Below are 22,889 nucleotides of genomic sequence, written 5' to 3'. Positions count from 1 at the left end.
AATCCTGGTTCTTGGCAGTTACTTTTGGAATAATTTAGAAATCTTGAATATTCCTGGCTCTTGCTTTTAACAGTTCTCTCAGGGTGAGTGATTAGTGTTCACTTATTAAAAAGCTGACACATCTGTGGAGGAGAAGTGAGCTGTGAAGAAAATGTATGTCAGCGCAACTTCACATTTCCGCAAATCTGAACGAGGAGTTTAAAAAAAAAAAAAAAAAGAAGTCTAAAAACACACAATGACAACATGATGAAAAAATTCCAAGCCATTTTTGGTGAGTTAAGGTTGTTTTCTTTTTACTGAATGCTTTTGCAATACAAAACAATAGTCAGAAATGTAGAAGTTAACAATTACAGTAAACCCCTATAATTAATAGGCACTATTATCCCAATTTTAGACAACACGTTGCAGCAAATGTTTTTCAGTTGAGATTGTTCAAAAAGGATACAAAATTAGACTAGGAATGTTAAATACAAACATTTACATGATCTATTTTCAAGTATCATAACAAAAATGCGTTGTGTGACTTTTTATAAAAAGAATGTATACGAAACAGCGCACTTATTTTGCCTTACACATGGAGGGAAACTATAAGAGTTGGAGCAGCAATAGTTTATTTTTTGTTTTAGTGTTTACCCAGCAGCTTGCAAATGCTCCCACAATGAAGTCACCTAGAGCACAGAGGAAGTCAGGCTTCCTTCAATTCACTCCCCATGTGGAAAGTGTTTCCCCACTAACCTTTTAAACATCCCTCCTTGTACTGGTGTGAACCACCTGGAATAATGCATCTACAGGAGAGTGACACTCAGTGCTGCTTCAACAGGAGCTGGTCTGCAGGTTGCTCTCAGTGAGGATGGAGGTGATGGAGGACGGCCCGTAAATACTGTCGTCATCGTCCGAGCTGAGAGCAGATGAATCTAAAACGGGCCGCATTGCTGCTTTCCTCCTGCAAGACAAGCATCACCATTACTTACTTTTGCCTTCAGTTTCCACAGCCATCACCATTACTTCTATTTATTATTACTTTTACAGAGGTTTTGCCTTCAGTTTCCACAAACATCACCATTACATTTATTGTATTATTACTTTACGGGCTGTTTTTGCCCTCAGTTTCCACAACCATCACCATTACTTCTATTCTATTACTACTTTTACAGATGTTTTACTTCTATTCTATTACTACTTTTACAGATGTTTTACTTCTATTCTATTACTACTTTTACAGATGTTTTTTGTCTTCAGATTCCGCAACCAACGCCATTACTTATTATTATTATTACTTTTACAGATGTTTTTAATCTTCAGTTTTGCACAACCATCACTAATACTTTTATTATTTTACTACTTTTAGATCTGGTTTTGCCTTTAGTTTCCACAGTCATCATCATTACTTACAATGTATTACTACTTTTAGATCTGGTTTTGCCTTCAGTTTCCACTGCCATCACCATTACTTCTATTTATTATTACTTTTACAGATGTAAAAGTTTCAGTTTCCACAAACATCACCATTACTTTTATTGTATTATTACTTTACGAGCTGTTTTTGCCCTCAGTTTCCAAAACCATCACCATTACTTTTATTCTATTACTACTTTAACAGATGTTTTTTGTCTTCAGTTTCCGCAACCATCACCATTACTTCTTCTTATTATTACTTTTACAGCGGATTTTAGCCTTCAGTTTCCACAACCATCACTTTTACTTTTATTCTTTTACTACTTTTAGATCTGGTTTTGCCTTTAGTTTCTACAGCCATTAACATTACTTATATTTTATTACTACTTTTATAGATGTTTTGGCCTTCAGTTTCCACATATAACACCATTACTTCTGTTTCATTATTACTTTTAGAGTTGGCTTTGCCTTCAGTTTCCACAGCCCTTACCATTACTTTTATTTTATAACTACTTTTAGATTCGGATTTGCTTTTAGTTTCCGCAGCTATCACCATTACTTTTATTTTAGAACTACTTCTTCAGATGTTTTTGCCTCCAGTTGTTACTATTACTTCTATTTTAGTACTCTAACATCTGTTTTTGCCTTCAGTTTCCACAGCCATTACCATTACTTCTTTTCTATTACTACTTCTACGGATATTTTTTGCCTTTAGTTTCCACATTCATCACAATTACTTATGTTTTATTATTACTTTTAGAGCTGTTTTGCCTTGTGTTTCCAAAACCTTTACCATTACTTCTATTATATTACTTCTTTTACAGATGTTTTTGCCTTCAGTTTCCACATTAATCACAATTACTGCCGTTCTATTACTACTTTTAGATCTGGCTTTTCCACATTCATCACCATTACTTATTTTAATTCCTACTTTTACATGTTTTTTTTGCAGTTTTCACACTCATTAGTAGGATCAGAGAGCTACCTCTGGTGGCCAGGCCAAGTGATGCAATTAAGCATGCCTGACCTTGAATGGCCCTTAGGGGCTCTACGGGTGCAGTGAAACTGCATTTATGATGATATATTGTACACACGACACATTGTGAAATACCTCAGATACACAGAATGTCTCTTGCAGGTGTGTGAGACGTACTGTATGTGCATTGGAATTCCTGGCTAATATCGTCACTCACATAATAGTTTTTTTCCTTGAGACGCAAAGATATGTCATATAGCTTCAGGCCTCAGGGGAAAAAAATGTTGTAAACACGCTGCAGCTTACTTGAGCTCTGTTTCCAAAGCAGTGACGCGCGACTGCAAGGCATCTTTGAGCTCCATCTGCTCCTCCATGTCTCTCTGAGCCTTCCTCCTCAGCGTGTCTACTCTCTCCAGCTCCGTCTCGCCTTCGTCCACCTGCCTCTTCAGAGCCTTGACCTTCAGAGAAAGCTGGGAAGACAACATGAGGGGACAGTTGATGAGCACTATCCTACTTTGTGGACATGGCTCGGATTGACTGACTCACTAATGAGCGGTTGTAGACATAAGAACAAGGGACAGAAGAAGAAAGCGCGATGAAAAAGTGATTTGTTTTGTTTTGTCCCCGTTTCCTCTTGCTTAGATATTTAATCTCCATTAAAAAAAAAAAACCTTTGGAAACACAATAGGTCATGCTAGCAAAATAAAAGCATGCTATGAAAAATACCACATCATGTGAGGTGACAAAGTCGTGACTTGTGAAAGGCAGCCCAACGAGTCACGTGATTCAATCAACAATGATTGAATCACGCTTGATTGATTCAATCAAGCGCAAGAGAAAAGGATATAAATAAAGACGACAGAGACGGCATTGCTAAAAAAACTCACGTCTTGTGTAATTATTTTGACAGATATGTATGTACAATATGTCTTAGTCACCAATCGCTAGCAAACGTTAACATTAAGAGAACAGACTTAGCAAATAAATGTATATATTTGTCACAATTTGAAGGTCAACTTTGTAAAGAGCCATTTGAGCCAAATAAAATGATTGGATTTGATTGGCTGTCAATCATAGCTGTTTCATACACACCTGCATGGCGATGGTTGCTAATAGAAAGGTTAAAAAAAAAAAAAAACATGCAATGGCCGTTGTGGTGCTGTCAAACAGGTAAGCAAGAGCATAAATCACTCCAAACACTGCAATATGATGACTTGGCGACCTTTTTGTCTGTGCGTTAGCATGGGCGTCTCTTGGATATTTTGAACCAGGAAGAGGGCAGTTCACAATCATCATGGATCTTTTGTTTGAATGCGAGCGCCGTCAAAGGATCCACCTAACCATGACATACTGAGCAGCAGCTTGAGGGAGTTTCCTTTATTTTGGTGGGAAATTTCCCACATTTTCAAATTGCACAAAATGTATTTTGCCAAAGCTTTGAAGGTCAGTAGCAGTTTCTTTCCCGTTGTCCTCTGAGTAAGACTGAGAACACGGTGGACCAGGACTTGATGAGTTGGTCAAGGCCAGCCCGGGTTATGCTTCTACGTACTCCAGTCACTACACCAGGGGCTATTCAACTACATCATATAAGAGGGCCACAGTTTTAAAGAGCTCAAAGGCTTAGGGGCCAGACATCAGAAAGTGCCTTCGCAGGTTGTATTTCGTTGAGTGTGTTTACTTGATTGCAAAGTAAGTACATCAGCTTTCACACTGCACTGTCAATAAATTAATTATTCTGCCCTCATTTCCAGCGAGTTAACAGTATGAAGAAAAAGAAGCTGCAGTTTTTGTTAAGAATTGACGTTCATTCTTTTGAATTATTTTCCTTCTTTAATTGTATTTCTTTGCACTTCTTCCTTCATTTAGGTTTGTAAGACATAGAATGTAGACATAAAATAAACTTGACAAAAGTAGAATGTCCATTGTGTAGTTTACATAAGTAATGTCTTTTGTGGACGATTGCTGATAGCCCTATACCCCTCAACATCACACCCCCGCGGATTGTAAATAAGGTAAACAATTCAATGTATATACTCTGATGATTAAATTGTGTGATGACTGTATTATGCTGATAGTATATGTTTATACCATGAATTGATTAACGTGGACTCTGACTTAAACAAGTTGAAAAACTTATTGGGGTGCTACCATTTAGTGGTCAATTGTACGGAATATGTACTGTACTGTGCAATCATACTTGCCAACCCTCCCGGATTTTCCGGGAGACTCCCGAAATCCTCCCGGGACAAAATTTCTCCCGAAAATCTCCCGAAATTCAGACGGAGCTGGGGGCCACGCCCTTTCCAGCTCCATGTGGACCTGACTCAGCAATGTTGTGACCCTCTTAACAGAACAATACTGCCATCTACTGTACATAGAATAGAATAGAATGTACTTTATTGATCCCTGGGGGAAATTCAGCACCACAGTTCGCTCTCAATAAACAAAATAATATAATATATATAAAAATAAAAATACTGATATATAAAAATGAAATACTCAAGTTGGCGAGTTGTAGATGTAATTATACTCCTCCCCTCTTAACCACGTCCCCACCCCAACCACGCCTCCGCCCCACCCCCGACCACGTCCCCCACCCCCCAAAATCGGAGGCCTCAAGGTTGGCAAGTATGTGTGCAATCTACTAATAAAAGTTTCAATCAATCAAAGTGTATTTGACATAACTAAAATAGAAGGCTTAGTGTTAATATATTCAAACGAAAAACTACAGATGTTTACACATATAGAAATGACACAACATTCAAGCACCAAATATTGTATGTTACATATCGTTGTCGCCCTCTACTGGTCAAATATAGCACTACATGTATTAACGAAGTTGGCTCATTACTCTCAGACAAAAAAGAACACAACCACGGATTTTTTAAAAAGACATCACAAAACAATACAAAACAAATTAAATATATTTTTTTGCTCAATATGTATACTTTACAAATGTTTGACCAAGTTTTGTGATGAAGCTTACACGCTGGGATTTCTACAATTGTTACTGCTTGTCTGGATCAATGTGACCATGACTTGAGCACTTGCTCGGGGCACAACAGTCATACTTTGTTGTCCAGTCGTTTTTTTTAAAAGTCAGATTTTAGCAACTGATTTAGAATTTTTTCCAGCGCTGATTGAGTGATTTTCTTCCGACTGCTGCTCCTCTGTGGCACATATGCCTCGCTGTTGCCCCCTGCGGGGTGGCGGTAGTACTGCATTCAGGATCAACCCTAGTTTTAATGGTTGCAGTCTATTTGGGTGATGTTCGGCAGTCCAAATGAAAGGCTTTGGCGGGCAAGATGTGGCCCACAGGACGCTGGTTGTATAGGCAATGCACTACACCAACCGCTGAGACGCCTTATTGATCTTTTTATAACTCTTCATTAAGGTTGAGCCAATGGCGTACATTTGTCTGCCGAAACGCTACGGAGTGCTGTTTTTCTGAAAAGTCAACTCTGAACTCCAACTCTCTAAGACGACCAATCACAAGCATTCTGGTCCACATTGCTGTGCAGCAAGATTTAAAAAAAATTTGGAGGTCCACATTAAGCAATGCCGGATGGTTTGGAGGGGGAGGAGCGAGCCAGTGGAGTGGACAATAGTCCATGCTCTAGAACAGGGATCACTACCTGGCAGGCCGAGGTCCGAGTCGGTCAATTAATTATTCAAAGAGGCTGTTTGTAACTTCCTCACAGTTATATCTTTCAAACTAAATAATTAAACAACAACGTCTTTGGCTAGCTTATATTACCATTAGTGAACAAATTTGTCAATATTTTTTTACAACTAATAATCATCTAATAATTCTAAGCCGAATAAAATGATTGCCATTTACTGCCGTCACTCATCCTGTCTCGTTAACATGTTCACAAATACAAAACCAGCCTAAGAAAATAAACTAACAATTCGCAGTCATGATAGAATTCAACAATACATTCAATGATAGTTAACGTTAACTATCCATTTCGGTATCATTAGCTAACAACACCCAAATCTAACGCAAGTGCATGTGTATATTGTCATTATGTCCGAGAAACCTTAGAACAGGGGTGAGCAAACTACAGCCCCTGGGCCACATTCGGCCCGTTGGTCCCATTAATCTGGCCGACTAATATATTAAAAACAGAATTGAGCAGAGATCTGTTTTGAGAATTGCCACAACAAACGTAATACTAGACTTGGACACACTGGAAAAAAGGGTGATCAACAACACTGCTCCCACTAATAGAGAATGTAAGTGTTAACCCTTTAATACCATTTTTATGTTTCTTTGATGTTCTGCTATATCATTGTTGAAATTAGATGTATTATGATTAAAATAGTCAATTTTTGAGAAGCCTGCTCTTAGTTTCAACAGATGTGATAAGCTTTGAAATGCATCATGTGCTTTCCCAGTCCGGAGGTCAAATTTCAAAAGCCAATGTGGCCCGAGCCAAAAAGTTTGCCCACCCCTGCCTTTGAAGGCGGGATATAACGCATAAAATATATTCGTAAGTTTGCGGCCTCTTGGCATCTGTGTAAAGGTTGCAAACAGCCCTTTTGCGTATTTGAAGTTTTGAAAGGGCACTTCTATTTTGACATGCACAGCTATTATAGACTTTACGGATTTATCGGCTCAGGAAATACACTGAGCAATTGCATGCAAGTTAAACTAGCTCACAAGATAGTGCTCAGCCAATCAAATCTGGGCATTCAGGCGGTAAATATGGCCACTCTACAGAGACAGACGAAAGAGAAGAATGTGGGATACCCAGAAAAATAGGATGGGAAGAGTGAGAGAACAGCGATGAGAAACAACAGAATAATAAATAAAAATGGCGCTTGATGAAAAGAGTGCAGAATGTTATACCTTATCTATGTTTGATCTTCCTTCCGGAAACACCACACTAGTAAATACTGCATCTAATAAAACATCAATTTGAAATACCATTCTGACACAAAACAGATTTTTGACCAAAGCTACACACTCATGTCTGGAGTTATAACGGAAAAAAATAAGCAATCACAACTTGTCCAGGGTGTACTCCACCTACCGCCCGAAAGCAGCAGAGAAAGGCTACATCACTTCCCGCGACCCCGAAAGGGACAAGCAGTAGACAATGGATGGAAAGCCTACATTAAGGTAAACACCTAAACTGTATACCAGTGGTTCTCAGTACTAGCCTAGAGGTGTTTAAGTTGCGGCCTAAGGACAATTTTCAGCTTGCATTGTTTTGTTATTTAGGAAGGATGTTACCGGATCTTCCAATGAAGAAATGTTCTGTATCCCGACCTATTTTCACATTTTTATTGAAGACGGGTTACACCGTAAATAATAGGGTTGTCAGTAAAAAAATCTATTTTCAATTCTTGATCGATTAAAAAAAAATAATAATAATTTCAATCCCCCCCCTAAAATCTGTCATGTCCAGCCACTTAAATAAATATTTGGGTAAAATTTTTATCAAGCAAAACCAATTTTCTTTCAAGTAATATAAAAATGTTTTAGAACCATTTATCAATTTTATGAAGAATTGAAATTAATCATAGAACTGGCACCAACGCTACTGAAAAAGTATTGATTTTGAATCGAGAATCGTTTTGAATCGAGAATTGATTCTGAATCGAATAGTTACCCCCAATAATCGAATCAAATCAAATTGTGTGGTGCCCAAAGATTCAGAGCCCTAGTAAATAAATACATTGTCATAAATCCCACCTGGTCTTTTTGTTCAATGTGTGCTTGTCTCTCCTCGTCCAGCATCATGTCCAACTCTTTCAGCTTCCTCTCCAAACGGCGTTGGGATGCCAAACTGGAATTCTTTTCTCTGCACACAGACAAAGATAACAATATGTTGTATAAAAGTACAAGCTCACACTTTCAGGTAGGCCTAACCCACTTGCACCACACTTAATATGAATTCTTAATTCTAATGATTACACTAAAGACAGTTGTATGCACCAAAGTGTAGAAAGAGTTTTGGGGAGACTCTATTCTGTTCACTAGTGTACAAAGCTTGCATGTGTCTGTGGGGAAAAACCCCATCAAGGCTTTGGGATGAACCAAAACCGAGATGATGCCCCAGCAGACCCTCTGTCGGGGTCCAACATAAAATTAGCTCTGAGCTTGACAATGGAAAAGTTCCCACTGACAAACTGAAAAGATTGTTAGAATGTTGCTAGTATTGGGTCCCGCGCTTAAGGAGGCAAGAGTCCACCCAGATCCTTTTAATCGTATGCTGCCTAAAAAGATGAGAGGTGAATAGAATTTAAATTTTGCAATCTACAAAAAGGAGGAAGTAAAAACAATAGCATACCAGCGCTGGGAGAGTGAACCGATCTCTCTAATGTTCAGAGCAAGCTCTAAAATGTTCGCCTGACTCTCATGCTTTTGTCCATCTTGCCTGATCGAAACTAAAGGTTAACTTGGCGGTGTGTGTGTGCCAAGTGCACACACATCGTTATACCATTAAACTAGAAATTTCCGGACTATAAGCTGCTACTTTCTTTCCAACGCTTTGAACCTATGGCTTATAAAGCGGTGTGGCAAATTTATGGAGTTTTCTTCACAAACGGACGTTACTGCAAATAGTTTTCATAGAACACAAGCAAAGACACTGAACAGGTGTCTTCTTGTTTGTACAATGACACCATCTTTTGGACGAGTTCGCTCACTGCAGGTGCTGCTGGTTGAAAATCTACAGCAGGGGTGTCAAACTCAATTTAGTTCAGGAACCACATGGAGGAAAATCTATTCACAAGTGGGCGGGACTAAAATAACTTTTAAAAAATGACAAATTCAGATTATTTTGTTTTACTCTGGCCAAAAATTTAGCCAGCACATTGTGAAAATGTACATATCACAAATAATCCTCTTGACAAAAAACTTCAAGTGAGTTGAAAATTCTGAGGAAAAAAATTGCGCAGTTTCAAAAACAAAATTAAGAACTCAATGAACTTAAGATACTTTATCTCAGTATGTCTTTAAAGCCATTATACTTTAAAGTCACAGCCTATCTAGGATAGAACAAAATAAAAAAATGACAACTCTTCCAGGTATCCAATTACCCATTTGTCATGTCCACTTATTAATCATGTGCTAACTCAACAAACCATACAAACGGAGTTAGATAACTATTCAAGAGGGTTGAGTTACACTCTGCGTCCACATTTCTATTTTATGACAGAGATATTTTGGGAAAATGTGGGTGCCAAAGCACAGTGTTCAAAGCAGAAGACATAAAATGGCAAGTTTTACGTTTCATTTGGGTCGAGGGGGAGGAGCCGCAGCCAAACTTTACTGTGTACTACCTCTTGCTTGGCCTTGCTATAAAACGTTTGCTTGCCTAACGAAATTGCTACGGCGACATCCAACGACATTTAAAACAGCAAACTGTAGCAACATTGTTATTGTAAGAGCGAACACTGAGGAACTATTTTTCTAGCGTAGTAACATATCGGCGTGCTACGTTATTAGCAGTACAAGCTAACTACATCAAGAGATAAATAAATGATAAATGGGTTGTACTTGTATAGCGTTTTTCTACCTTCAAGGTACTCAAAGCGCTTTGACACTACTTCCACATTTACCCATTCACACACACATTCACACACTGATGGAGGGAGCTGCCATGCAAGGCGCCAACCAGCACCCATCAGGAGCAAGGGTGAAGTGTCTTGCTCAGGACACAACGGACGTGACGAGGATGGTTCTAGGTGGGATTTGAACCAGTGACCCTCGGGTTGCGCACGGCCACTCCCCCACTGCGCCACGCCGTCCGTATAAACTAGCTTATACGTCAGCACGAAATGCGTTTAAGTTTGTAATGCACAACATAATGCGATAAAACACCAATCCGTACTGACTGAAAACCATGAGCAATTATATTACAGTATCTGTAAAGTATTAGCACACATTTCATGTTTTGTTTGTACACAGCTACTTAAGCAGGTACGGTGATGTGGAACATGTATTATGATCAATAGTATAGTGACTGATGCACAGTTGTCCGTTTGGCCAAGCTGCCCGAGGACGTTTTCAGTTGATTTAGGCACTCCAAAAATTCGGCATAACTTGGCTCAAAAGTTCCAAATTTGTAGAGTGACCAAGTGGCACCGACCTCACTCAATAGACTTCCATCTGTTCCAACGTTTCAGCCTCTTCGTTGTGCTCGCTTCTATAAGCAGTAGTTCATCCTCTGTATATTTAGTTTAAAAAAGATAAGGTTGTGAATCCTCATTTGTCCAAAAATAGTCATCTTCGTTGTCTGTTACCAAGTCTGCCGTGATTAGAAAACACACTCGCGTTTGATTCCGGGAGTATAGGAACATATTAGTTGTGGCAAGTCAGAAGTGCGTTGCTATGGAAATGGAAGAAACTGTACCGCACAATTAATTCCAGTTGTGCAAAAAATGACCAAAATACGGTAAATATTGTATATATTACACATTGTTATAATTGTGTCTGTTATTACATCACATATATAGATTTGCAACATGTATATTAAACATTAGTAGAGGGTTTTGAAGTTGTTTTAGAGGCTTTGAAGGAGACAACGAGGACTCCCATTAGCTGCATCTTGCAACGGTATTTTATCATCTTTAAAATCCTAAAAAAAATAAGACTTTTGTTTTTATCTCTCATAATGATTTTGAACGATAGGCAAATTACCCAAAAATGTGCAGTTTCCTTTTAAGAATGTTAAGAATGAGATGAAAACACTTTTATTACCGATTTAAAAGTGTGTTTAAAGATTGTTAACAGGTCAGAGTCAGACCCCTTGAACAAATTATGTCAATTTTTAATATTTCCTATGGGAAGGAAGAAATGGGAGGTCAACATGTATCTAAGAACATTACCTCTCCTCACTCCGAACTTGCTCCTCAAGCTCCTGGATTTTGCTCTCCAGCTGAGGGACTCCAGTCGAGGAGCGGGACTGGCCCTCCATGTCGGCAAGGCGACTCCTCAGCTCCTTGAGCTGCAGCGACGCAAAATTAAAGGTTGAGTCTAATCATAATGTATGTATGCTTTACATACAGGTGGACATACATGTCTCTCCATAGCTGTCTTGTCCAACTCCAAGTCCTGTTTGGACGACCGCTCCTGCATTATATCCGCGCGTAGCTGATCAATCTGGTCTCGGCTTCGGGACAAACGTTCTGTCAGCATCTCTGCGCTGCTTTTCTCCTCCTCCAGCTCCACCTCCACACGCTTCAATTTGTCCTGAAAGACACATTTGAGTCATGCTCATTCATTTATTTTCAAATGCTCGTCCTGTCCTTAAAGTGGTCCACACAGAGCTGCTTAGTGAAAATGATCAATAGTGTGGTAATTATAATAATAAAAAAATGATGTTCTTGATGTGAAGCAATGTGATCTTTATTCAAAGACAGATGAGAACTGTAAGTCCAAGAAACCCGTCCTGTAAAGTACGAAAAATCGCCAAAAGAAAATCTCTAAAGATGCAAAATGTAATACTCCAAACCAGTCATTGACTCTCAAAACGGTGGGGCTGATCCAAAAGTGGGAATGCAGACCGATTTTCAGTCGGTTGCTGGTTTTTGCCTGAGCAAAAAAATAATATTAACTAAATAAAAAAAATACTAAAACAACAATACGCTTTTATTTTGAAGGGGATTGTTTTTGTGTTGTCTGCTTATACTTCTTAAGATGGCGACAACACTATGTACACTATTTGAAATCTGCTGTCGTAGAAGAAAACCAACAAAGTTTGTAGTCTACTGTCAAGAAGTTGTGCAATGTGCCAGCCCTGTCTCTTATTAAGTATTTAAACGTGTTATCCTGTTAATAGTTTATGCTTATCATAGTTCAGCTTTTAAGAGGTGATATGATTTTTTTCTACAAACCCCGTTTCCATATGAGTTAGGAAATTGTGTTAGATGTAAATATAAATAGAATACAATGATTTGCAAATCCTTTTCAATCCATATTCAGTTGAATGCACTACAAAGACAAGATATTTGATGTTCAAATTCATAAACTTTATTTTTTTTTGCAAATAATAATTAACTTAGAATTTCATGGCTGCAACACGTGCCAAAGTAGTTGGGAAAGGGCATGTTCACCACTGTGTTACTTCATCTTTTCTTTTAACAACACTCAATAAACTTTTGGGAACTGAGGAAACTAATTGTTGAAGCAGCATATGTTGTTCCAAAACCTGTATGTACCTTTCAGCCTTAATGATGCCTTCACAGATGTGCAAGTTACCCATGCCTTGAGCACTAATGGACCCCCACACCATCACAGATTCTGGCTTTTGAACTTTGCGTCGATAACAGTCTGGATGATTCGCTTCCCCTTTGGTCCAGCTGACACGATGTTGAATATTTCCGAAAACAATTTGAAATGTGGACTCGTCAGACCACAGAACACTTTTCCACTTTGCATCAGTCCATCTTAGATGATTTCGGGCCCAGAGAAGCTGGCGGCGTTTCTGGATGTTGTTGATAAATGGCTTTCGCTTTGCATAGTAGAGTTTTAACTTGCACTTACAGATGTAGCAATGAACTGTATTTAGTGACAGTGGTTTTCTGAAGTGTTCCTGATCCCATGTGGTGATTTCCTTTAGAGATTGATGTCAGTTTTTGATACAGTGCCATCTGAGGGCTCGAAGGTCACGGTCATTCAATGTTGGTTTCTGGCCATGCCGGTTACGTGGAGTGATTTCTCCAGATTTTCGGAACCTTTTGATGATATTTTGGACCGTAGATGTTGAAATCCCTAAAATTCTTGCAATTGCACTTTGAGAAACGTTGTTCTTAAAGTGTTTGACTATTTGCTCACACAGTTGTGGACAAAGGGGTGTAACTCGCCTCATCCTTTCTTATAAAAGACTGAGCATTTTCTGGGAAGCTGTTTTTATACCCAATCATGGCACCCACCTGTTCCCAATTAGCCTGCACACCTGTGGGATGTTCCAAAAAACTGTTTGATGAGCATTCCTCAATTTTATCAGTATTTATTGCCAAATTCTTTATCACGTGTTGCTGGCATCAAATACTAAAGTTAATGATTATTTGTAAAAAAAAAATGTTTATCAGTTTGAACATCAAACATGTTGTCTTTGTAGCATTTTCAACTGAATATTGGTTGACAATGATTTGCAAATCATTGTATTCCGTTTATATTTACATCTAACACAATTTCCCAACTCATATGGAAATGGGGTTTGTACGTTCCAAACACCTCCTTGTGGTCTACATAACATGTAATGGTGGTTCTTTAGTGAAAAATGTGCATAGATTTTGTTTACAGACCTATTTTCAAGTCTTTTTTTCTCCATTTCAAAACAGCTCGTTTTGAAAGACACGACCCCTAATGCAAGCATTCCGGCCCCCAACTCAGCTTTATTGTTTGATTGTTTTTAGCTTTCTTGCTTTTATTGTGCACTATGGACATCTGACAGCCACAAGCCATCTGTTTTGAGTGACTCTTACCACAACATCCCAGATGATATAGCGAGATGAGTGGCTCACCGTGGTTTGTTGTAGGCACCAAGGAAGGAGATGCAAGTGGACAAAAACGAGGAAAGAAACCTGGCTGACGCACAGGTCTGGAACTATACGCTGACTAAGGTTAAGCTGCAACCGAGTCTAACTTTCTAATACTAAATCCGGGACATATACATGTGTATATTGACAAAATAAGGCTTTTCTATTCTATATCATCTACAGACCCTGTTTCTATATGAGTTGGGAAATTGTGTTGGACGTAAATATAAACGGAATACAATGATTTGCAAATCCTTTTCAACCCATATTCAATTGAATGCACTACAAATACAAGATATTTGATGTTCAAACTCCTAAAGTTTTTTTTTTTTGCAAATAATAATTAACTTAGAATTTCATGGCTGCAACACGTGCCAAATTAGTTGGGAAAGGGCATGTTCACCACTGTGTTCTTTCACATTTTCTTTTAACAACACTCAATAAACGGAGGAAACTAATTGTTGAAGCTTTGAAAGTGGAATTCTTTACCATTCTTGCTTGATGTACAGCCTAAGTTGTTCAACAGTCCGGGGTCTTGTTGTTGTATTGTACGCTTCATAATGCGCCACACATTTTCGATGGGAGAATGTCTGGACTGCAGGCGGGCCAGGAAAGTACCCACACTCTTTTACTACGAAGCCACGCTGTTCTAACATGTGGCTTGGCATTGTTTTGCTGAAATAAGCAGGGGCGTCCATGATAACGTTGCTTGGATGACAACATATGTTGCTCCAAAACCTGTATGGACCATTCAGCATTAATGGTGCCTTCACAGATGTGCAAGTTACCCATGCCTTGGGCACTAATACACCCCCTTGCCATCACAGATGCTGGCTTTTGAACTTTGTGCCTATAACAATCCGGATGGTTATTTTCCTCTTTGTTCCAGAGGACACCACGTCCACAGTTTCCAAATATAATTTGAAATGTGGACTCGTCAGACCACAGAACACTTTTCCACTTTGCATCAGTCCATCTTAGATGAGCTTGGGTCCAGCGAAGCCGGCGGCGTTTCTGAGTGTTGATGATGAATGGCTTTCGCTTTGCATAGTAGAGTTTTAACTTGCACTTACAGATGTAGCGACCAACTGCATTTAGTGAAGGTGGTTTTCTGAAGTGTTCCTGAGCCCATGTGGTGATATCCTTTATACACTAATGTCAGTTTTTGATGCCGTACCACCTGAGGGATCAAAGGTCCGAAATATCATCGCATGCGTGCAGTGATTTCTCCAAATTCTTTGAGCCTTTTGATGATTTTACGGACCGTAGATGGTAAAATCCCTAAATTCCTTGCAATAGCTCGTTGAGAAATGTTGTTCTAAAACTGTTCGACCATATGCGTACAAAATGTGTGACCCTCGCCCCATCCTTGTTTGTGATTTACTTAACATCTCATGGAAGCTGCTTTTATACCCATTCATGGCACCCACCTGTTCCCAATTAACCTGCACACCTGTGCGATGTTCCAAATAAGTGTTTGATGAGCATTCCTCAACTTTATCAGTAATTGTTGCCACCTTTCCCAAAAATGTTGCTGGCATCAAATTTTAAAGTTAATGATTATTGGCAAAAAATAAAATGTTTATCAGTTTGAACATCAAATATGTTGTCTTTTTAGCATATTCAACTGAATATGGGTTGAAAATGATTTGCAAATCATTGTATTCCGTTTATATTTACATTTAACACAATTTCCCAACTCATATGGAAACCGGGTTTTTAAATAACACTGTTGCGCGTCTGCTTCGAGTTGTAAACAAATAAGAGTTTTCAGGCTATAAGGTACGCTTCCAGCTACATCACAAATGTAATAACGGATTATATAACTTACTCGTTTATTGCCAAACACAGGAAGCACTGATCCAACTAAAACTATTTTTTAGTAAAATCATTCTTTATTTTGCTGGAGAAAAGTGATATTGGATATTGAGGTGTTCCGGTTTGGTGGCCGTGGGATTAGGTCTCTGCTTTTTGCAGATGATGTGGTCCTTATGGCTTCATCTGGCCGGGATTTTCAGCTCTCACTGGATCGGTTCGCAGCCGAGTGTGAAGCGATCGGAATGATTATCAGCACCTCCAAGTCCGAGTCCATGGTTCTCTCCCTGAAAAGGGTGGAATGCCATCTCCGGAATAGGGAGGATACCCTGACCCAAGTGGAGGAGTTCAAGTACCTAGGAGTCTTGTTCACGAGTGGGGGAAGAGTGGATCGTGAGATCGACAGGCGGATCGGTACGGCGTCTTCAGTAATGCGGACGTTGTACCGATCCGTTGTGGTGAAGAAGGAGCTGAGCCGGAAGGCAAAGCTCTCAATTTACCGGTCGATCTACGTTCCCATCCTCACCTATGGTCATGAGCTTTGGGTCATGACCGAAAGGACAATATCACGGGTACAAGCGGCCGAAATGAGTTTCCTACGCTCTGAGGCAGGGCTAGATGAGGTGGTTCGGGCATCTGGTCAGGATGCCACCCGAACGCCTCCCTAGGGAGGTGTTTAGGGCACGTCCAACCGGTAGGAGGCCACAGGGAAGACCCAGGACACGTTGGGAAGACTATGTCTCCCGGCTGACCTGGGAACGCCTCGGGATCCCCCGGGAAGAGCTAGACGAAGTGGCTGGGGAGAGGGAAGTCTGGGCTTCCCTGCTTAGGCTGCTGCCCCCGCGACCCGACCTCGGGTAAGCGGAGGAGAATGGATGAAAAAGTGATATTATTGAAACTGAAATCTGCGCAATTCGGTAGGAAACGGGTTTGTCGCCAAACAAGCCAAACTACAAAGTTTGTAAAATGCTTGAATTTCCAGTGTGAGTGAAGTCTGTGGATGGTGGAACCGTACAAATTGAATAAGAAATGTGGGATATAAAAGAGGTTTGTATATTGCCCATTCATTTTCAATGGGGAAAAATTCCTGGTATTCTTGTAATCAGGGAAATTTGGGAAGCGGGAAACATGTTGTAATGATTGTCCAGAATGAGTGAAATTTGTGGACGGTGGATATTGAGGTTAATATGTATCTATATTACGAAAGCTCTTTTTTGGCACTGAATTTATTCAATTTAATTTTTTGCATTTGAATCCAATTATGCTGACAATTTAATGTAAAACATTTCAGTGTATAAAAATTCAGAGTTTTAAAATTAAGTGTAATAACATGTGTGTAAAAATCAGTGTAAAAAAAATTCAGTGTATAAAAATTCAAATTCGAAAAATTTTACCAACCAAATTTTTATACACTGAATTTTTATACACTGAACATTTTTACAATTAATTTATAAACACTGAACTTTTTTACACTGAATTTGTATACACTGAATTTTTTTTCAATGAAATTGTCACCATAATGTTATGTAAAAAAAATCAGTTAAAAAAAATCAAATCTAAAAAATTATGTTACATAATATCCTTTGTAATAAACACACAAATTGATTTCATAGGTAGAAAGGTTGAAATCCGTTAACAAATGTGGGATACATATAAGACTGTAGATTTGACTTCATTTTCAATGGGGAAACATTCCTGGTAATTCCAGGTAATCAGGGAGTTTTGGTAATGAGTGGCTTGAATGTCTAGGGTGAGTGGAGTGTGTGGATAATAGAACGGTTCAAATCTGATGAGAAATATGGAACATGCTTGCCCATTCATCTTCAATGGGGAAAAATTCCTGGTAATTTCGGGTAATCTGGTAATTTTCGGAACACTTTGGCTTGAACTTTCAGGATGATTGGACATGTGTGGATGATGGAAAGGTTATAGAACTTTAAAAATCACCATTAGTTTGAATGGGTATTTCTTGGAAATTTGGAAAAGTTAGGAAATGCAGGAATTTTGAGGAGTATGGGACGTAGCTCACTTGGCCCGACGGAACTGAGTGGTTTGGCATTGGAATTTTGTGAATCGGCCAAGAAATGGTAACAATTTGTATGAGAGAATAGATGTTACGGAAAAACGGAAACAGCAAGAAAACAGGGAATTTTATGACTCTCAAGAATAGATGGCACGAGAAATGTGGGAATGGTGCAAGTTTAAAAACAGTCCTGGAAAAACTGTAATTACTGGTAATCTGGGATATTTGGGGAAATTAATAGGCAGCCATCAATTCCCGAAGGAGACAAACATTTTGATACTTGAACGGTTCCGATCGGATGACAACTGGAGGAGCAGAAAGCCGCCAAAGTTTGAAAGAAATTGAAGAAAAATAAATAGATGATTTTTTGGGTGAAGAAACTTGTAATAAAATTATAATGAAAAATATTTGAGTCATATTTTGGCAAGGGTAGTTTTATACCACATATGGATAATCTGCTGACAATGTTCCCAATTGGTGACGTCATCAATTGTGCAAATTCTAAACGGACCGTTTGGAGGAAGTTTGAAAGAAAGCAAGATTGTTTTATAAAAATCTCTGCAATACCTCCATGCTTTGATTTAAAATTTTCGGAACTTATGTAGATCCCAAATGCACAGCAGCAGGTAAAAAAAGTTGGTTTTGCATGATTGAGTCATTTTTAAGTGGAATGCATATCTTAGCTGTCTATCAAATCTCCAAATATGGAGATGTTTGAAATACTCTTCTAAACCCTATGTAACATGCCTCTTACATTTATTAAAGGCATTTTAAATTCAGAGTTAAACGTTAAGTAACTATTACAGGCACATTCTATATAGTATTGTACTGTTGTTACACAACATCACATCTTGTGAAAGCACCTGCCTGCCCGAAAATGTTTACGGAATTCACTTTTGAATTCATTGAAAATGAAGTCAAATCTAGAGTTTTATACGTATCCCACATTTGTTAACGGATTTCAACCTTTCCACCTGTGAAATCAATTTGTGTCTTTAATAATAATAATAATAATAATGGATTAGATTTATATCGCGCTTTTCTATTGTTAGATACTCAAAGCGCTCACAGAAAAGTGGGAACCCATCATTGATTCACACCTGGTGGTGGTAAGCTACATCTGTAGCCACAGCTGCCCTGGGGTAGACTGACGGAAGCGTGGCTGCCAGTTTGCGCCAACGGCCCCTCCGACCACCACCAATCATTCATTCATCATTCATTCACCAGTGTGAGCGGCACCGGGGGCATGGGTGAAGTGTCCTGCCCAAGGACACAACGGCAGCGATTTGCAGGTTAATAGGTAGGAAGCGAACCTGCAACCCTCAGGTTTCTGGCACGGCCGCTCTACCCACTACGCCATGCCGTCCCTATTACGAAGGATATTATGTAACTGAATTTTTTGGATTACATTTTTTTTAACTGAATTTTTTTTTACATAACATCATGCTGACAATTTCATTGAAAACAAATTCAGTGTAAAAAAGTTTAGTGTATATTAATTCAATGTAAAAATGTTCAGTGTATAAAAATTCAGTGTATAAAAATTTGGTTGGTAAAATTTTTCGACTGTGAATTTTTATACACTGAATTTTTTTACACTGATTTTTACACACATTTTTTTTAACACTGAATTTTAAAACTCTGAATTTTTATACACCGAAATTTTTTCAATTGAATTATCAGCATAAGTGGATTCAAATGCAAGAAATTCTATTTAATAAATTCAGTACCAAAAAAAGAGCTTTTGTAATATAGACCCAAATTAACTCCAATATCCGCCGTCCACAAATTTCACTCATTCTGGACATTCATGACAACATGTTTCCAGCTTCCCAAATTTCCCTGATTACAAGAATCACCAGGAATTTTTCCCCATTGAAAATTAATTAGCAATATACAAACCTTTTTTATATCCCACATTTCTTATTCGATTTGTACCGTTCCACCATCCACAGACTCCACTCACACTGGACATTCAAGCATTTTACAAACGTTTGTAGTTTGGGTTGCTCGGCGACAAACCCGTTTCCTATCGAATTGCGCAGATTTCATTTAGTTGTACGGTCTTTCCCAACGCTGGACACTATTCAAACTTTCTATCTCTTCTAATGAAGTAAAAAATGCCAGGCTAACTTTTGTGGTTTTGCGCAGTGGTCCCCAACCTTTTTGTAGCTGTGGACCGGTCAACGCTTGAAAATTTGTCCCATGGACAGGGTGGGGTTTTTTTTCATTTTTTTTTTTCATAAAGAAATACAAATATTTGTGCTTACGGACTGTAACCCTGCAGACTGTATTGATCTATATTGATACGTAATGTATATAATTTGTTTTTTATGTTGATTTGATCATTAAAAAAATAAAAAAAACATTTAAAAAATATATTTTTTAATTTCTTGTGCGGTGGTTGGGGACCACTGGTTTTGCAGCAATGTGCCTTTAACTGTGAAGAAGTTTATCCAAGTGTGTGCAAATTCATCCAGCCGTCTGCTGGATTCTGTAACACTCTTTTTTTTAAGAGTAGATAGCGCCATTAAACATCTTTCTGCCAAAGTCACCATAGAAACTGAAATTATTTACAAATGAAAACAGAAAAGAAATATGTGGCTACCTGTATTGGGGTACAAATGACTAACCATAAATAGTATTGTGCACTTTATTGCTTATATTAATGTCCCTATTTGATTTATTTTTTTTAACCCAAAGCCATAAAAACACCACCACTAGCAAAACATGTCTACATTCTACACAATTAAAAATTAAATTATATAACATTTGTTGTGAAGTGTTGTTTTCCAAAAACACAAAAACAAAAAAAAAAAGTGCATATTTATACCTCGAGGATACGAATCTCTCTGATTTTCTCATTGAGGCTGTTCTTCCCCGTCTCTATCTCTCCCTCCAGGTGGCGCAGTCTGTTAGTGAGCATCTCTTTATCCAGCTGATGGTTGTCTCTCTCCTCGCATGCAAGCAGGAGCTCCTTCTTCTGCCGTGACAGCTGTACCAGAGCCACAAAGACCATAAGCGGGCCATGTCACACCAAACCCAATGTTCAGCATGCGTGTGTGGCACCCACCTCCTCCTCAAGTCGCCTCACATTAGTGTGGATGTTGTTCAGTTCACTTTGAGCGTCGCTGCCGTGTCGTTGCACCTCCTGCATTTCCTTGCGTGCGCGTTCTTTCTGCTCCTCCAGTTGAACCTTGAGAGCCTGCACCTCCCCTCTTGAGGACACGGTCAGTGATTCAAACTGAAAGCGAGACAAAAGGGAAGTAAGTGGGGGCACAAACTTGTGTAAAAAAGAGGCAGAGTACTGTGATGTGTTGTGTGGAGATAATCAGTTGTCTTATCGGTCCTAAAATGATTATTCACTTACTAGAAATAAAAATTATCTTCCACTAGATGGCAGAATGTACCTATTAACTTGTGCTTACACCTATTGCAATTCTGAAACTCCTTTGTACCTCCTTGTTGCTTTTTTCCAGAGCTCTCTCCTGCTGTCGTTTGATATCCTCCACCTTGTTGAGGCTCTGTTTGAGCGCCTCCTTTTCCTTCTCTGCATCCTGCACTCGCTGGCTGAGCTCATGGTGCTCCTGACTCAAGCGAGAGCTTTTTCTCTTGGTCTCATCCAGCTCAGATCGCAGGCCCCTCACCTCGGCGTGGAGGGCGAGCTCAGCCTCTGAGCTCTCAGTAGTGCTGGTCTGCAGCTGAGCCTGAAGACACCAGAGTCCCTCAGGACATTTCCACTAAATAGAGGTTTTCTGATATATGTAAGGAAACTCTTACCTCTAGCCGAGAGAGTTTGTCTTTGAGCCGTGCGTTGGAGTCCGCCTGTTCAATCTGGGCGTCTTCTAAGGATTTGAGGTCCACCTGTGTTCTGCTCAAACGGGCTTTGTTGGTCTGCAGCTCCTCTTCAGCCGATGTCAGTTTTTCTTTAAGCTGGCTAGATTCATTTTGTGCCTCGCTCAGCTTCTGCTCCAAATCTGAGACGGTGGCTGGATCTGGCAGCTGCAGGACATAAAACACAAGGAAAACCAAATAGAAACTACTCTTTTGACCCAAATATAATCAACCCACCCCCCCTCAAAACCCATTTTTAAAGAGATATATTTAAAGACATAATTAAAGATACAAAAAATAAAGCAGATAGCAATAAACCAGTGCATTGACGTGAGGCACATTCACCTTTCCAACATGACTTAACATCCATCAATTGTGACCTTTCCATGAGAGACGCTGTGAATTTTCACATCTGGGATGTTGACTCTGTTACGAGACGCCGAGCAAAGCGACCTCAAGCCTTATAGACACATACCTCCATCTCCACACCTCACCTTTGCCGCTTCTACCCCTCGCGGCATGATTGCTTATGGAGCAGCACCAAGATGGCTACCAGCTTCGAAACCGATGTCTCCATTCATTGTAGCAAGTCTCGAGTATTTGTGTGCCGTAACATGTGTTTATATCTGCTTGTGTTACATGTTTTTCATGGTCTCAATCTGAGCCCCAACACCCATATGAACTTAATTTCGGATCTGCTATATTTCTCCTTCTCCCCCTATGTTTACCTTTTTCCTATCGTTTATACAAGGCGCCGCCCTAGTGGCGACAAATCAGTTTTCCTTTTCTGTCGACCCAGTATACATTATGTCTGTTGTTGGACAGGTTTGTACTGTAAATATATTTAGTTGTACTTTTTAAGTGAAATGACAAAGTTCCATTCCACTCCAGAGCAGTCGGCCAATATAAATGATATAGAGCAATAATAATATTACAGTATAATATTACTCCTTTATGTAGATTCCCTGTGGACTTGCACACCTACATTGACGTAAGCAGCTGTCAACATAACTTCAAACAAAACCAGCTATTTACTTAAACATAAGGGGAAATTAGTGACAATAAAAGGATTTTCAACCTACGCCAATTTGTTTATAAAATTTTTCTCCATCTGCTACATATTGCTTTTTTAGATTATTTTGTTTTTCAAATGGTATTTTATACTGATACTATACTTATGTTGTTGTTTGTCTTGATTACAGTGTCAATCAAGCTTTTGTACATGCGCAAATCTTTCTCCCAGTAGCGTGCAACTTTTAAAAAATGAATCGGGTGCATTTTGTTAGTTGCTGTTCTAGAGTGTTTCACAATTATTTTATGTCACGTCCACACATCCCCCAAGAAGAA

General features: G+C 39.1%; 1 protein-coding gene across 1 annotated transcript in view; it reads right to left on the bottom strand.

Moving 5' to 3' along the window:
- Window positions 1–265: 265 nt before the first annotated feature.
- The window catches only part of LOC133539805 (cingulin), a 67,859-nt gene continuing 45,235 nt past the window's right edge, over window positions 266–22,889 (bottom strand). The window contains exons 12-20 of the mRNA XM_061881992.1: window positions 21,489–21,710; window positions 21,167–21,415; window positions 20,782–20,952; window positions 20,542–20,703; window positions 11,406–11,579; window positions 11,216–11,334; window positions 8,076–8,184; window positions 2,678–2,841; window positions 266–943 (exon numbers count right to left, since the gene is read on the bottom strand). Coding sequence (XP_061737976.1) covers window positions 814–943; window positions 2,678–2,841; window positions 8,076–8,184; window positions 11,216–11,334; window positions 11,406–11,579; window positions 20,542–20,703; window positions 20,782–20,952; window positions 21,167–21,415; window positions 21,489–21,710 — 1,500 coding nt within the window. The 3' untranslated portion in view covers window positions 266–813. The remainder of the gene's footprint in view (window positions 944–2,677; window positions 2,842–8,075; window positions 8,185–11,215; window positions 11,335–11,405; window positions 11,580–20,541; window positions 20,704–20,781; window positions 20,953–21,166; window positions 21,416–21,488; window positions 21,711–22,889) is intronic.

This window comes from Nerophis ophidion, linkage group LG21, assembly GCF_033978795.1.
Source record: "Nerophis ophidion isolate RoL-2023_Sa linkage group LG21, RoL_Noph_v1.0, whole genome shotgun sequence".
Lineage (NCBI taxonomy): Eukaryota > Metazoa > Chordata > Actinopteri > Syngnathiformes > Syngnathidae > Nerophis > Nerophis ophidion.
The sequence above is the reverse complement of the archived record's forward strand: the minus strand, read 5'-3'. Positions and strand labels throughout refer to the sequence as shown.